Source organism: Myotis lucifugus, unplaced genomic scaffold (assembly GCF_000147115.1).
Source record: "Myotis lucifugus unplaced genomic scaffold, Myoluc2.0 scaffold_349, whole genome shotgun sequence".
NCBI lineage: Eukaryota > Metazoa > Chordata > Mammalia > Chiroptera > Vespertilionidae > Myotis > Myotis lucifugus.
Genome location: NW_005871397.1, coordinates 739,348 through 757,514, shown reverse-complemented (window position 1 = coordinate 757,514; position 18,167 = coordinate 739,348). Strand labels below are relative to the sequence as shown.

The window sequence follows — 18,167 nt, the reverse complement described above, 5'->3', positions numbered from 1 at the left end:
TTTAATGTGCAATATTGCAGAATGTGAGGTTTTAAGAAATATATATGTATATTAACATATTAAATAGCTAGCCTTTGCTTATTTTCAAATTTGGAGAGACCAGTGTTTTATATAGGTATAAGTATTGATATAATTGGGTATGTTACAGGGACAACTCTTAAATTTTAATATAACTATGATTATCTTATAACAAGTAATAGTTTACTACATTTTACTAAATAGTTTAGTACAGCTACTCAGCACAAAATTAACATCTATAACATGAGAGGTACTTACTGGCTGAAGCCTGAGGTTGCATGCGAGGTATTCCTCCATTTGGCACTTGAAAATTTGAGTCACTTCTGCTGCTTTTCACTGAGTCAACTTGTGTACTAGATGTTCGGGACAGGTTTGGAAGACTGCGTCTTAGTTTTTCTATGACAACATAATTTTAATTAAAAATAAAAACCATTTTCTCACATGGAAAAAGAAAATATTAATCAGCATTCAAAAATCAAATTTAAGTATTTTATATATTTTAGAAGAGCTAACAGGAAGTACACATCTTATATCAATACACAACTCAACCCAGATTATTTAAATGAGTAAAATAAGAAGAACTTTAAAAAGAACTATAGCCCTGGCCAGTTGCTCAATAGCTAGAGCGTCGGCCCAGGACCTAAGGGTTGGGGTTCGACTCCTGGTCAAGGGCATGTACCTTGGTTGCAGGTTCCCCAGCCCCGGTAGTGGCACATGCGGGAGGCAACCAGTCGATGTGTCCCTCTCAAATCGATGTTTCTCTCCTCCCCGCCCCCTTCCACTCTCTCTCTAGAAATCAATGAAAAACATATCCTTGGGTGAGGATTTAAAAAATAATAAAGATAAAATAAAAATAATAAAGATAAAATAAAAATAACTATAAATTATTCATTTAAATAAAAATCTATATACAGATCACTTTATGAGTAGAACAAAGCAAACATAATCAAGTAAAATTAAACTCACTTTCTCCTTTACTTTTGTATTGATTCACTATTAATAAAACGGTAAACTAACTAAATCCTTGATCTACTTATCTGAAATACAAAACCCTGGTAAAAATTGTCACTTTCATACTGAATTATGAAGGACAATTTTTTTTCCAGAAAAATTTTGATTACCTTCATTTTTCACATTGCTTGTCTGTAAATCTGTGGGATGACCTTGAAGTGAAAGGCGAGGTTGCTGTAAGCGGCTAATCATAGGCTGTGGGGACACTCTACTATATTCTATTCCCCGAGCAGGAGATCGTGAACGAGGTGAATTTCTGGGTGACTGCTTAGGTGATGGTCGAGGTGAATTGCGTGGTGATGGTGAAAACCTGTTAACAGCAGGGTATACTGCATGATGCATACTGTCATCTTCATCATCTAAACTCTGTGCATCAAGTTCCTGATCACTAAAAGTACCCCGTCTTGTAGAATTGCAAGATGAACCAGAACTGCGCCGAGATGTGGTGGCTGCATATTCTTGACGGAGACCTGACGATAATGAATGTGTAATTTTATTTAATTATATTTTTAAACATTCAAATATTTTTAAGGTTTAAAAGCAAAAGATCATTGAGAACTTCAAACAGAGTATACAGTGTAAAGGAAAACTCTCCACTTGAATCATCTTAGATAGCCTCCCATATAAGGATGCATAAACCACACCTCAAAGGTTATTTTTAAACTGAAGGAAGTTTTATAAACCTTTGCCCAATTTCAACATTTCTTTTTAAATCTGAAATCTATCAAGTAGAACCACAAACTTAAAAATACTTCTACTCCGAGAAAGAGTAATCCAAATTCGAGATTAACATTATAGGAATAGTGTGGGAAAACAATTACTGTCCAGCCAGTAAAGAATACAGTGAGGCCCTGGCCGGTGTGGCCCAGTTGGCTGGGCTTTGTCCAGTGCCCTGAAAGGTTGTCAGTTCGATCTCCAGTGGGGGGTTCGGGAGGGGGATGTGGGAGGCAGCTAATGGATGTTTCTCTCTCCCTTCCTCTCTAAATATCAAAAAAAAATCTTAAACAAACAAAAAAGAATACACAGTATTCTAAATAAACTTCCTGAATACCAAATCATTGGATTGGTTAATCTTATGCAAGAAGATGATGAAGGAGCCCTAGCTAGTTTAGCTCAGTGGATAGAGCGTCAGCCTGCAGACTGAAGGGTCCTGGGTTCGATTCAGATCAAGGTCACATGCCCAGGTTGTGGGCTCCATCCCCAGTAGGGGGCATGCAAGAGGCAGCCAATCAATGATTCTCTCTCATCATTGATGTTTCCCTCTCTTTTTCCCTCTCCTTTCTTCTCTGAAATCAATAAAAATAAAAAATAAAGAAGAGGATGAAGGAAACTTCTATCCCACCCTGAGGAATTCAGTATTTGGGCATAAATGAAATTTCAACTGCTTCATAACCCTATGTATCTTGATACCTCCAGAAACACCCAAACAAACTTACAAGCCCTTCAATAGTATAAAAACTTCTAGAATAAAAACAATTGTTGCTACGTATTACATGAGAACAATTATAATTTAAAAAAAAAGAATTTAGATATTTTGAGCAAGTCCTGCTATTAGCAGTCTGGTCTAAAAGATGTTAGAGTAGCATTCAAACTTTTAAGTTATATATTCATACAGTATTCCCTCCTTATCCACAGTTTCACTGTTTGAGGTTTCAGTTACCTGCAGTCAACCATGTCTAAAATATTAAATGGAAAATTTCACAAATAAACAATTCAAAAGTTTTAAATTGCATGCAGTTGGGAGTAGCATGATAAAATCTCATACTGTCCCGCCCCAGTACTGCCTGGGATGTGAATCATTATCCCTCTGTCCAATGTATATGCTGTATATACAGTACAACAATATACTTTGAGAGACCACATGCATATAATTTTTATGACAGTATACTGATATTATTGTTCTTTTCTATTAGTAGTTACTGTTAAACTCTTACTGTGCCTACTTTATAAATTAAACTTTATCATAGGTATGTATGCATAGGAAAAAAATAGCACATATACAGTATCAGGCATCCACTGGGGGGTCTTGGAAAGTATCCCCAATTAAAAGGGGGTACTACTACACAAATAAAGTGCTATCAATACGGTCTTCTCAAATGGTGAGTGAGAAGCACACCAGGGTACCTATAAAACTACAGACTCCCAGGGCTCACCTAGCCTTTCAGTCAGGTTTGGGGACCACTACAGTAACCAACAAGTTACTTAGTGTCTTATAATAGCAAACATGGCACTAAAGTTACCTAACATAAGACAACAGATCAGTGAAAAGAACTCTGTTTTAAAAAAGAAAAATCCAGAACCCTTTCCCCCCTCTCTACGTGGGAGTCTATTCTGTGGGACTCTTCCCTCTCCCCATGTGGGAGTCTGTACTTGTTCTTCAATAAATCTCCACCTTTATTATAAAAAAAAAAGAAAAAAAAGAAAAAGAAAAATCCAGATTTCACTGCAGGCTCTCCACTAACAAGGGGAACTAAGGGGACCCCAGTCACTATGGGATTGTACGTCTCTCATACTAAAAATGAGGGGGCTTAACTAGGCAACAGTCCAAATCTGTAATTCTACATTTCTACTGCCAAAAACCTGGAGAAACAATGTTGTGAAAAAGAAAATCATTCTCTTAAAAAAAAATAAAAAACAACACTGGTGTTTTCAAGGAAGAATCATACACATTTTTTGGTATCTTTTTTTTTAATTCACCAGGAAAATAAATATTTGTGCACGTAGACAGCTTAGAAAGGATTATTAAAGTAAGGCTATAATTTTTATTATTTGTTACCAAAGCACAATATGAAAACTATAGCAAATAGTTGGCTGTGTTTCTAACAAAATAGTGGGGTCAAAAAAGTCAAGGTTCATGGGCAAAGGATCTAAATAGACACCTTTCAAAAGAGGACATTCAGAAAGCCAAGAGACATATGAAAACATGCTCAAAGTCACTAATCATCCGAGAGATGCAAATCAAAACAACAATGAGGTACCATCTCACACCTGTCAGACTGGCTATCATCAACAAATCAACAAACGACAAGTGCTGGAGAGGATGTGGAGAAAAAGGAACACTTGTGCACTGCTGGTGGGAATGCAGACTGGTGCAGCCACTATGGAAGACAATATGGAGTTCCCTCAAAAAACTAAAAATGGAACTCCCATTTGACCCTGTGATCCCACTTCTAGGTATATATCCCAAGAAACCAGAAACACCAATCAGAAAGGATATATGCACCCATATGTTCATAGCAGCACAATTCACCATAGCTAAGATCTGGAACAGCCTAAGTGCCCATCAGTAGATGAATGGATTAGAAAACTGTGGTACATCTACACGATGGAATACTATGCTGCTGTAAAAAAGAAGGAACTCTTACCATTTGCAATGGCATGGATGGAGCTGGAGAGCATTATGCTAAGTGAAATAAGCCCAGTCAATGAAGGAAAAATGCCACATGATCTCACTCATTCATGGATAATAGAGACCATTATAAACTTTTGAACAATAATAGATACAGAGGCAGAGCTGCCTCAAACAGATTGTCAAACTGCAGTGGGAAGGCCGGGGAGGGTTGGGGGGCAGGAGGAAGGGGGGTAAGAGATCAACCGTAGGACTTATATGCATGCATATGAGCATAACCAATGGACATAAGACACTGGGGGGTAAGGGAGGCCAGGGGATTGTCAAGGGCGGGGGGAAAAAAGGACACATATGTAATACCCTTTGTAATACTTTAAGCAATAAAAAAATAAAAAAAAAATTAAATAAATAAATAAGTCAAGGTTCAAAGAATTGGTGAGTTTACTCTAAGTTACAGTTAGGCAGCATTCTTTATTCTCTTTTTCACATCCATTATTATAACTAGCCCCTCACTAGCTGACAATACCAGTCTCAGTTGAGGTGCTATTCAAAATTACAGAAGACAGTACCACACTAATAGTTTCTAGGGCTGAAGATAAATAAAACAAGCATCAAGTCTTTCTATCTTTCTAAGGGAAGTTGTGTGATGAATCAGCAGAATAAGAACATTTCCTAATAAATGTTATAACTTGATAATACTACATATTTATATAAAAGAAAGGGTAAGGGTCTAAGAAAAGTTTATAGCAATGCTCCATTACCCTCAGCCCACTGTCACTGTGCAATTAGTGTTCAAAGGATCTTTTTATTATAAAGGCTAAAGGGATCACTTTAGAGATTGCTTATTTCACAGTTAAGTCCATGGCATCTGTAATAAAATGTATAGGGAAGAATAATATTATAACCAACATCTTACATTCAGATGAGAGCCAAGGCATAAACCCTTAAAGCAGTATGAAAAATTGTGTACTTATATACATTTTGGGAATGACAGGGGACATAATTTTTATTGAATTTTCAAAGGTGTCTGTGACCTAAAAAGTTGTAAGGACCACTTTGCAAAGCAATATCACGTGCATCATTAAATTTAAAGTCACAATTCCAATGTTCTCATAAAGGTCTTTTGTATGTTCTACTAGAGGCCCAGTGCACAAATTTGTGCAGGGGGGGGTGGGGGGTGGGGGTCCGATCAGGCTGGGCAGGCCAGGGGGAGGGGCCGTGGGAGGTTGGCCATCTGGCCCCGCCAACGATCGGGCAGGTTGGCCGGCTGCAGTGCGCGTCATAGTGACTGGTGGTTCTGGTCGCTTGGCTTTTATATAATAGATACCATACATTCTAAGGGAGGTGATATTTATCACAAGGGAATAAAAATTGCTCCTTGGAATGTGAAAAAAATCTTAGTGACCATAATAGATTGTGTCCCTCAAAGTATATAGAGACACAAAGCATAGCTGTGGTCTTAAAATTTCATGTGGGGCGGGGGAAATAAAATATCTAAAAAGGCACCTTATTGTAGCAACAATGAAAAAAAGGTTGAGAAACACTGGTCTACATTAAAAAAACCCAGAGTAATAGTGTAATAACTACACTAGTGAGTTCTAGTGCAGAGTAACATGCAGGATATGATTACCAGTCATGAAAGCAGAGTGAAACCTGCCTGCCTTTGTCCTCACATAGGAAACTGCTTTACATAAAATGGACTCTGAAAACAAGCTAACAAACAAGTCCATATGTTGAATAAGCCTCAAAAATGTCAACATCTCAAAAATTTCAACATCTCTAACTACACTACTATTTTACACTTTAAGACATATTTAATACTCACAACAAAATTATATCGTATGAAAGACCTCAACTTTAACAATTAAAATACTTACTTTCTTCCTGCATCCGAGCTAGAATCTGCACATCGGTTACATCATTTAGCTTATAATTAGATCCAATGGAATCTTCATCTAATTCTGAAGCACTTAACTCACTGTCTATAGAGGATTGAGGACTGAGTGGAGGATTTCTGTCTGATGAACTTTTCAAATTACCTTAAAAGAAAATCAAACTTTGGTGAAACAAAAATTGAATAAACTTGATATTATATCTTCTGATTTAGTTTATTATTTTGCCTTCTGCTTATAAAATCCCCAAATATTGAAATAAAAAATTGACCTTATTAAGAATAGGGAGGGCCAGAGAGATTCCTAAATACATTATGGCATAAACATAAAACACATTTTGTTTAACTATAACTTATCTATTCCTCTTATAAAACAGATACGCTTTCAAAACAGTTCCTGACAAGTAGCTAGTTTTCAATAATGCATATTAGAGGATTTTTCTACAAGGTAGCCAATGATACTGCTTTATAAATAGATGTACTTACGATGTGGTGTTTTCTCCTCCCAAATTCATAGTCATTAGCAAACACTATCATCTTTTCCCTAAATAAAAGTATCTATTTTTCCTAAACCAGAATACTATAATTTGAGGAAAATCAGGATTCCTTAGAAAGTTAGCAACAAACCAAAAAAAGAACACTAGCTCATTTCTCCTACATTATGCCATGTTTATAAAATTCTTTTGCCAAACTAAAGAAATGCTTATCCAAGGAATTCTCTTTAATTTAGTAGGGAAGCACAAAAATGGGATGAAGAAAATGACTAGATAAAAAAAGTATTTTGTTGTTCTTAACCAAAAGAGGGAAAGAAGACAGGGCAGAGGAATAAAGGACATACATATCCAAGAGAGTCTAACTTCCTTCCAAGGAAATGCTTTCATCAGATCACCTTCTAGTGCATAATAACAAAATGACAGCAGTGTCACTACTATTTCTAATATGAATTAATTTAAAGAGCTTGTTTTCCAGAATTCTTCACTGTAAGTCAGCTCCAACGTAAAAGCACATAAGAAGAGCAAGAATATGAAATAATATTTATATTATCAAGAAGGGCATAATCGCCGAAACCGGTTTGGCTCAGTGGATAGAGCGTCGGCCTGCGGACTGAAGGGTCCCGGGTTCGATTCCGGTCAAGGGCATGTACCTGGGTTGCAGGCACATCCCCAGTAGGAGATGTGCAGGAGGCAGCTGATCGATGTTTCTAACTCTCTCTCTCCCTTCCTCTCTGTAAAAAATCAATAAAATATATTAAAAAAAAAGGGGCATAATGACAGGATATGGAAAGTCAGGCTCAAATAGTGCTGGAATAAAAATCTTTTATATTAAACAAATATAGAAGATTAAACTTTTTACTATGACAGTAATGGGTGAAATATGTAGCAAGTAACAACCTATGTGCAAAGCAAACAGCAGGATCAATAAAGACATCAGACTAGAGAGCACTCAGGTAAAAAATGTGAGATGGTTAATAATATTTTAACTTTTAAGGAAATTATAATAATTATCCATACAATAGTGGCAATAAGAGTAACTGAATTAGTGAATTCTAATGAACAGTAAGCTACAGAGTAAGTTAAGCTACAGAGTAACATTGCAGTTTCAGAACCAAAGTGGAACATTCTTTTCCCAGTTTACAGCAATCTATCCCTCCCATGTCATTTAGGGCTCCAAATATTCTTTTAGCACATTCACATATAACCTTATACTATTATTTAAGTGTAATATCAATATTAAAATCCTATTAAAAAGTTTTTAATTCTGTAGCTTTTATAATCCAAGCAAGCTATGAAATAAGCATCTATTGGTTAAAATAATCAAGCTTGGGACCTTATTTAATGAAGCCAGATTTAAAAACTTTTAAGTACATGCTAAAGAAAACTTCATGGATGTAAAATGGCTCATCTGTATTCCTCTGTATAGCATCTGGTGCCAAGTAGACCCTCAATGATATATTCTCTAATCAGTTAAGTTTCATAAATAAAATAACTTGAACTACTGATGAATAAGGTATTTTCTCAGTTAGGGCAGTAAGTTAAAACCCATTCTTTAAGCATTCCATTTCATTTTCTCCTTACCTGAATTTCCAGGAAGTATTAGCTGCTTGACTATAGGAGGTCGCACTGGGGTTGAGGATGGAGAATTGAAACCACTGCTGTATGGGCTACTTGCATTTGGACTATAAGGGCTTGTATAACTCATGGAGTTGAAAGGATTATTATATAAATTCTGCCTCTTGAGAGCTGTATTAATGAAAAGGGGGAAATCAAATTTAATAACTGAGAAAAAGTTAACATTTTATTACAAAATTTTTCCTAGTATGAAATAAGTCATTTACCTATCTCAATTTCAATACAGAAACATTCTTATAGTAGGAGAAAATATATCCTATTAGTAATCCCAACAAAATATTTTCATTATCTTAAATTGTGTTATGCGAGGAAAAGAGTAGCTACACCAAACAAAAAGTAATAGCATAGAAAAAAATATCTCCTCAACAAATTATTAGCCACTAAATGCCACTCTATTTAATTGGAAAGTTTATTCCAACTGTATCAACCTCAAATGGCCTTGAAAAATAAAATGAATGTAAAGGCAATTTGTATTTTCTCATTTTCCACAACAAACTTTTTGTGTTACAAAAACTATGAAATAATGAGTTTTTAAAAAGCCTTTTCAAAGTTTGGATTTTCGAGAAAAAAAAAAAGCAATAATAAGTAGGTTAAGGTCAAACATGGGAGAATGCTCTTTAAAAAAAGTCCTCCTCCCTCCCATTTTCTGACTCAAGAAGAATATTTCTGCCCCTGCCCCCCCAAAATATATATATATATATATTGTGCCATGCATATAAAATAGAAACAGTACAAAAATAGGGCTAAGCAATCAAGTGCAATTATGTACAAGAAATATTAATACTTGAAATAGTACTTCTTTCTTCTACCCTATTCTAAAATCCACAGTTTATTCAATATTTCTGACCATCAGCAAAGCACTGTGTAGAAATAGAGACAAATGTGACATGGTGCTTTTTTCTCAAAAGGCCAAGTAGTTTAGCCAGAAAAATACGACTATTTCAAGACAAAATGAAATGTGTATTATCACAAATGTGCAAAGGTTCGTGGAATTTATGAGATAAGAGTAAGGTACCACAATTGTGAGAAACTACGTAAGGCTTTTTCAAAGGAGAGGCACTGCTACAGTCTTGAGAGGATGAATAATAATATGCTACTGAAAGTGAGGAAAGTATGTGCTTTTGTCTGTGTTTATAACATGAACAGAAGCAGTGTCTTGAAAATGCACAGTATGTTCAGGGATTAAGAGTGAATAATCTAGAAAGGTAGAGCACATGGTGAGGTACAATAGGGAAAACCAGCTGGGGCCAGGTCATGGGAGGCCTGGAACACTATGCTCATGAGTCTGAACCTCAATCAGCAACAATAATAGTGCCATCAGTGATTTTGGAGCAAGAGTTATATGATCCAATCAGTTTAGGGGGCAAAAACTGAGGGGGATTTTGAAGTTGAATAGATTAGCCTGAATTACGCAGTATAGGTCCCCCCCCCCCCGCCTAAAAAAAAGGAATAGACATTAAACATTGGGAAAAGGGGGGGAAAAAATATGATGACTCTGAAGTTACTGGATAGCGTAGAAAGCCGAACAGAGTAGTTTTATATATAATTCACTGAGACAACACACCTCATTTTACAATAGTTAGTATGTAGTGTGTACTAGTGGCATGGTCTCCGAAATACTGACCTGAACAAAAATGGGGCTGCTAACTTCTTCCTATCTCTTTATTCCTCCATCTCCTTTGAAACTCATTCTCTTTAATTGGTTATTTATTTAATCACTAGCATTTCAAATCCTCAGCCCTTTTATCTTCTCACTCTATACCATGTTCTCTTTCCTGGGAAATCTCATTCATACCCATGACATTAGTTATTGTCTATATTCCTCAAACTCTCATTATTTATATGCCCAGTCCTAAGCTTTTCTGAGCTCCAGTTCCATATACACTGCCCATTCAGTCTCCCCTGTGGGTATGGAAAATTTGCCCCAGAGCCAACATCCTAACTCACAATTCTTCTACTAAAAATAGAATTCTCTTTCTGGGGTCCCTATGTCAAAATGCTAACAACATTTCTCCTATCACACAAAGAGAAACCTAGAAATCAATGTTGATACTTTCTTTTCCCTCATTTCCTCATATTAGGTTCATTCCTTTTTACTTCCACATCTGCATCACTGCCCTTTCACCCCCCCTCCCCCACCTTACCCAGCTATCCTCATCAATCCCCCTCAAGAGCATCCTACATGCCCTTTTGGCCTTCTCGGCTACTCTCCACACTATAGCTAAGCAAAACTATCAAAATGTAAACCTTGTCTTCCCACCCACAGACATACACACTTAAATAAAACCCTTTGATGTCTTCCCATTACTTTTAGAATCAAATCCAAATCTTTAATGTGGTCTATAAGGCCTTGCAGAATCTGGCTCCTTCATATATTCTCGCCTTATCTCATTGCTTCCTTCCTACGGCCACCCTGGCTCCTTCTAGTTCATGTTTGCCATGCTTCCTCCTACACACGCACATAGGCCTTCTCTACCTGAAACACCCTACATCCTCTTTCCCCTTGGCCCACTTAAATTTTTCTGAATCTTTAGGATTCAGGTTATATATCACTTCCTGTGGTAAAATTCCTGTTCCTTTATTACAGATCGCCCTTTAAAATAATTATTTGTATTTACATTTCCCCTACTAGATGATAAACTCCATGGATGTAGACACAATGCTAGTTTTTCCTCCGCCCTTTCCCCAAATCCTAATAATGGGGTTCTCAATAAATATTAATTGACTATATGCATGAATGAATAACATTAATTTAAATACAGATGATACTGAATACCATGTGAATGGATGAAATAACCCAAAAAGAGAGAAGTGGGGCAAAAAAGAGACCTGGGGTACCCTAAACTTAAAAGATGGCTTCATTGCCCTGGCCAGTGCTGCTCAGTGGTTAGAGTGTTCCTTGTGCTGAAGGGTCACAGTTTTGATTCCCAGTAAAGGCACACACTGAGGTTGTCGGTTCAATGGTAAGAGATGCGTGGTAAGACAACCAATCAATGTTTCTCTCTCAGATCAACGTTTCTCTTTTTCTCCCTCTCCCTTCCTCTCTCTAGAATCAATGAAAAACATATCCTTAGGTGAGGTTAAAAAAAAAAAAAAGAAAGAAAGAAAAAGATGGCCAGATAGGAATAGGAGGAATATAAAGTTTTAATGGCACAGTATTTTAGCATGGGATGATGAAAAAGTTCGGAGATGGGCAGTAGTGATGTTGCATAGCATTGTGAATGTACTTACATTAAATATACTTCAACTATATATTTAAAAATGGTGAAAATGGGAAATTTTGTTACGTAAATTTTACCACACACACACAAAAGAGGGCGAAGGAAGAACGTTCAAAGAAGACTGAAAATAAAACAGCAGAAAGGGTTGGAGAAGGTAAAAAGGATAATGCACTACTATAAAAAACCAGAGAACATCATCTTAGGAACAGGTGGTAGTGCCCTGCAGAGAAGCTGAGTCTGACTTGCGAAGAAGTTCTCTTTGGCTTACCAAAAAACACATTTAAAAAAAACAAGCTCTCTTCCAACTTGGAAAAATGGGGTTTATGATTACAAAGTTCTGACTTGAAATAGCCAAGTTATTTTTCCTTTAAGTATACATTATATTTATAGCTCTAGCTGTTGCTCCGTGCATATATGGCTATAGAATATAGATACTGTTAAACAGATCTAGTACATGATTACATCTAGTACAAGAGCAACAGCTTCTCTTACGCACTCCTACTGTTTTTAATACCCTTTATAATAAAGCAAAAAGCCACTCACTCAAACTGTTATTTTTGAGGAGTAACAACTTTGGTTTTTCTCTTCTAAGTCTAAATTGATAATTATCAATTGCTAATAGTTCCCATTCCTTAGGATGTTTTAAATCAGAGATTGGTGAACTATAACCTGCGAGTCAAATCCAGCCCACCACCTGTTTTTGTAAATAAAGTTTATTGGAACACTGCCTGTTCATTTATGTACTAACTATGGCTACTTCTGCAATAGAGCAAAGTTGAGTAATTACAACAGAGACCACATAGCCCAAAGCCTCAACTATTTATTATCCGGCTCTTTACAAAAAAAGTTTGCCAACCCCTGTTTTATATGTTTATTTATCTATTTATTGTCTGCTTCCCCCATTAGAATATAAGTTCCAGAAAGGGACTTTTTCTACTATTTTATTAATTGCTATATCCTTAGAGTTAAGAAAAATATCTAGTACATGGTAGATTATTAACATATAACTTCTGAATGATGAAATTTGTAAAAAAAAATGTTTTTATTGATCTTTAGAAAGAGAGGAAGGGGGAGAGATAGAAACATCAAACATCATATCAATAGGCTGCCTCCTGCATGCCCCCTACTGGGGATCAAGCCCACAACCTGGGCATGTGCCCTGACCCAGAACTGAACCAGTGATCTCTGAGTGCATGGAATGATGCTCAATCCACTGAGCCACACCAGCTGGGGTGGATGCTGAAAATTTTTAATTAAATTGTAAAATGTACTTACATTATTTCTAAGGTAAGATAGAATACTAGAAAATAGTAAAAGTATTTTACTAGTATATATATGTCTAAATAATAGCATCTAACTGAAATTAATTAGAAAATTTCCAATTTTTAAAGAAATATATTTTTATTGATTTCAGAGAGGAAGGAAGAGGGAGAGAGAAATAGAAACATCAATGATGAGAGGGAATCACCGATTGGCTGCCTCATGGACACCCCACACTGAGGATTGAGCCTGCAACATGGGCATATGCCCTGACTGGGAATCAAACTGTGACCTCCTGGTTCATAGGTTGATGTTCAACCACTGAGCCACACCGGCCAGGCCAGCTGTTTTTAAACTGTGAAATACTAGCTTGTCTACATATTTCTAAAAATCTCTTATGAATGTAACTTAAATCAAGCTCCAGGATATAATTCTAAAAACACTTGATATCCAGACGAAAACATTTAAAAACTACTACGTAAAGGCTGTTGCTTTTTATAAAGGGATTCTCCATACAGAGGAAAAGTAAAACTTTAGTGTAAATATAGGCTCAGAAACTCTGAAATCATATCCAGATGTTATCCTAATATATAAAAACCCAGGGTCCATAACGCCCAAAACGACTGAAGACTCAACCGACCGGAAGTCAGTCCTGAAGTCAGTTCTGGGTTGCTGTGGTGACCTAGCACTGACTGCCGCCACTGTGGGCGTGGCGACCCAGCACTGACTGCTGAGGGGGCTCTGGATCAGGCCCAGAGAGAGGCCTGGACAGAGAAGCAGGGTCTGATCAGTAGCCTCCATGGCAGCTGTTGATCAGCCCTTGCCTCTCTCTTTCTCTCCGGGTCTGGCCAGCAGCCGTGCCTCTCTTTCTCTCTGGGCCTCCACAGGGACTGCTGATCAGCCCCGGAGATAGGTCTGGAGACACTGACTGGCATAGAAACCGACCAATCAGAACCAAATCTGGGTGAACTGTGAGGAGCCAATGGCTGCCTAGGAGGCAGAGCTTTTGACGCTGACTGGCATAGAAACTGACCAATTAGAACCTAATCTGGGTGAACCATGAAGGCAGAACCTAAGGTGGGGCTGAGGAGGGGTTTTAAGGGCAACAGCTGTTTGGTGTAAAGTGTAAGAAAGCGGTTCAATTTTTTAATGACTGGTTTGGCAGTATAGTGCATATGACTGGCTATCAGTCCAGATATAGGGATTATGCATTTTTGTCTGCCAAGAGCATCTCCTCCTGAAGAAAAAGGCTAACCCCCCATTTAAGCAATCCTATTCTATAATAATCTATCTATACTGATAAAAGGGTAATATGCTAATTAGACCGAGGTGACCGGCCATCTTCCGGATGTCCGACTTCCTTCCAGACAAAGCCATGGTGGTGGGGGCTGAGGCAGAAGCAGTTAGGGGCAATCAAGCCAGCAGGGGAGGGTAGTTGGGGGCGAGATCAGGCCAGCAGGGGAGGGCAGTTAGGGCAGATCAGGCAGGCAGGCAGAGGCAGTTAGGGGCCAGCAGGGGAGGGTAGTTGGGGGCGAGATCAGGCCAGCAGGGGAGGGCAGTTAGGGCAGATCAGGCAGGCAGGCAGAGGCAGTTAGGGGCTATCAGGCAGGCAGGCAGGTGAGCGGTTAGGAGCAGTGGTCCCAGATTGTGAGGGATGTCCAACTGCTGGTTTAGGCCCAATCCCACAGGGGTCCCCAGTTAAAGAGGGTGCAGGCTGGGCTGAGGGAACCCCACCTCCATGCACAATTTCGTGCACCGGGCCACTAGTTTTCATATAATAACCAAACTCCTTACAACCAACCTACTGCATTTTTACTGTATGCCCATTTAACTGTTTAGTCTCCTCTTTGTCTCCCCTGACCATTTTCAGTTTACAGTTTAAGAGAACTCATTATTTTGATAATAAAGCCAAAATAAGCAAATTTAAATAAATCACTGCCAAGTAAATTATAAACCAAAGAACTCAAAAACCTATTTTGGATTAGTACTCACACATCAATCCTTTCCTGTGAGAGTATTCCAGAGAACAGTAACATTCTTAAGAGACTGAGAGAAATTCCAAGAAAGAGTCAGTAATATTTTTCCTATATTTCTACCCACACTGGCATGCTACACTAAATGCCACAGTCACAGTTACATTTTGCCAGCTTTGTTAATGCCATAAACAAAAGAGCATAAAAGCAATTTAAACTTTAAATGACAAGTTAAAAGAAAAACATAACAAGGAAAGGAAATGAATACATTTACTAAGCACTGTGAATCAGAAAAACATGCTAGGCTCTTTCATAAACATTACATTTAATCCTTAAAACAACTTTACAAGGTTCTCTATTCTTATGAGAAAACTGATAAGTAATGCACAGTCACACAGTAACTAAGTGCTAGAGTGAGAACAAGGTCTTAACTTGTATCTTTCTACCCAATCAGAATTTCCACAAGGTGGTGAGATAATTAAACAAACATTTTAAAAGTAGTTATTTGTTTTCATTTGTATTAGAAAAAAAACACATAACATATAAAATCCAATATTTCTTGAATATTTTCTTTAGAATGAAGCTAAATAAAAATGAGATTGAAAAAAGAGTAAAATAAATAATAGAACAATGTTATGTGCATATAGCAAAAACTCATGATGACATGCACAATGAGATTTGAAAAACATTACCAGGCAAAGAATTGCCTTCTTAAAAACAAACTGCAACATATATTTGGTGTTTTTTTTCTTTGTTTGTTTGTTATTAAAGAAAGCAGAGATGAATTTACAAGTGAAATTATAGGCATACCTGACATGGTTTGATCAAGTTTGTGGATAAGAGATTTTTTAGCACATTCAACATCAGGACTTGGGTAATCCAAAACTTGCCTGCACCAAACTAATGGGCTAACCGATTTCTGCATTGGTGTAAGTTTTTTCTTTGGTGATGAATACAGCCTAGAAAAAAAATAAAACAAAAACAAAAGGGTAACATTCATTATTAAGCACAAGGTTAAAAGATAGGGATCCTTTTGGATAGGTTTAAATGGAGGAGGGGAGTAAAAATAATGGAGTATGTTTAAAATCACCTACATTTTACTTTGTGCACAGGAAGAAATGACACTATAATCATCAATATAAACCCAAATCTCAACTACTAAATGAACCCAAAGGAGGCCAACTGTCTAATCCAAAAATGTCTTATTTTTCTTTTACTCTCTTTATAAAAGCTATGAGGAAACACCTATCTTTAAAATAGTTTATTCTATTTTCATTAGTTCACTAGAGTCCCGATGCCTTTCTACTTCCCTGTTCCCTTCCGACCACAAACCACACAAAAACCTACCATAAGTAATTCATTCCTTTTAGTTAAGCAGCAACCACTCTGTAGCCCTCTCTCTTTTCAAACAATAATGTGTCAGAGAAAAGCAACACTTAAGTCCTTAATAACTTAATATGAATTAATTTATAAAATTACGTCAATCTAAGGAAAGAAGGGATGGTATTTTATAAGCTCCTGGGTAAGGTTCGCAAAAAGAAAAAGAGCAGAACAGAGGGGTGGGGTACACTTAAATTTCCTACTTCATAATTTTTTCTCAGATTAGTCCCTATTATGTCAAGATGTTATTTCAAATGTGAATCCGTATGAAAAACATTAAGTTACTTGAATTCTAACCAAAGTGGTTTTAAATTGACACTTTAAATATATCCCTATAGTACCAAAATTGACAAAATACTTTCTAATGGCATTATGTACATTTTCCATCCTTTCGATCTTCTTCCCTATCTATAACTTAGGTCTGTCACTCATATCTGATCTAGATCACCAAAACTAACAGGGAAAATGATGATTTCTCTAGTCCACAATTCATATTTATTTGGACAAAAATAATGAGATAGAATCCCGATTTATGAAATAACAACTCAAAATTAAACCAATGGGATTCATTCTATTTCCAACTTAAATACTGCAAATATCTCATAACAAATACCTACCTCAGCATCCCAGCTTTCATTGCGATAATTATCATATACTGATATTCTATGTTAGCAAGTATTTAGCAAGCAAAGTCTATAGATGACACACATTCATAAACCCACTTTGTGGCCAAAACCGGTTTGGCTCAGTGGATAGAGCGTCGGCCTGCGGACTGAAAGGTCCCAGGTTCGATTTCGGTCAAGGGCATGTACCTGGGTTGCGGGCACATTCCCAATAGGGGGTGTGCAGGAGGCAGCTGATCGATGTTTCTCTCTCATCGATGTTTCTAACTCTCTCTCTCCCTTCCTCTCTGTAAAAAATCAATAATATTTAAAAAAATAAAAAAATAAACCCACTTTGTGATATTACCACCACTCTTTCAATATATAATTTTCCCCTGCAATACTGGTTTCACACAATTTATCCTCATGACTCATGTGTACTTAGTATATTCCTCTACTATCCTATATGATAAAAGCCTAATATGCTAAGTGTCCGGTTGTCCGTTCAACCAATCAAAGCGTAATATGCTAATGATATGCTAAGGCTGTTCAACCGCTCGCTATGACGTGCACTGACCACCACGGGGTAGACGCTCCGACTGGTAGGTTAGCTTGCTGCAGGGGTCCGGCTGATCGGTACTGAGCAAGACGGGCTGGACACACCCTGGAGCCCTTTCGCAGTCCCTTCCCGGCTGGCCAACCTCTCGCATCTCTCCCCAGCCCCAGGTCCCTTGGCCTGGCCTGCACCCTCTTGCAATCTGGGATCCCTTGAGGGATGTCGGAGAGCCGGTTTCGGCCTGATCCCGCAGGCCAGGCCAAGGGACCCCACTGGTGCATGAATTTGTGCACTGAGCCTCTAGTTAGCTATAAAACTCATTTTAAAAAGTGCAAGCAACATGAGTGAGCCTCAGAAAACATACTTGGTGTAAGAAGCCAGACACAAAAGAACACATACTGTATGATTCCATTTATAAGAAATATCTATAAAAGAACATGGAGCAGGAAGTAGATTAGTGTTGCCTATGGCTAAAGATAGGAATGGGGATGAGGTTTCTTCTTAGGATGATATAAATGTTCTAAAATTACATGGTAGTGATAATTGTGCTAAGTGTCATGACTGTAAATATACTAAAACATTGAATTACCCAATGATTTTTATCGTACATAAATTACACTGGTACCAGTGAATTTTATAGTATATAAATTATATCTTAATAAAGCTGTTTATAAAAAAAGTTGTAAGGTGCTTATAGCTTATTTAAAAATACAGAAACTACTGTAAACTAAATAAATGAAACATTGATCATTTAAAATCAAACTAAAACATCACCAT

At 37.3% G+C, this 18,167-nt stretch overlaps 1 protein-coding gene across 2 annotated transcripts in view; it reads right to left on the bottom strand.

Annotated features, from left to right (window-relative positions):
• SLAIN2 (SLAIN motif family member 2) overlaps positions 1–15,831 on the bottom strand; it is a 51,369-nt gene extending 35,538 nt beyond the window's left edge. Inside the window, exons 1-6 of one of the 2 annotated variants that reach the window (XM_023764795.1) lie at positions 15,663–15,797; positions 14,872–14,925; positions 8,345–8,509; positions 6,256–6,417; positions 1,140–1,499; positions 277–414 (exon numbers count right to left, since the gene is read on the bottom strand). In XM_023764795.1, the coding sequence (XP_023620563.1) occupies positions 277–414; positions 1,140–1,499; positions 6,256–6,417; positions 8,345–8,509; positions 14,872–14,875 (829 nt within the window). In that variant the 5' untranslated portion in view covers positions 14,876–14,925; positions 15,663–15,797. Of the gene's footprint in view, positions 1–276; positions 415–1,139; positions 1,500–6,255; positions 6,418–8,344; positions 8,510–14,871; positions 14,926–15,662 lie in introns of both variants that reach the window. The other variant, XM_023764796.1, reaches the window with a different exon arrangement.
• Between the last annotated feature and the right edge of the window lie 2,336 nt (positions 15,832–18,167).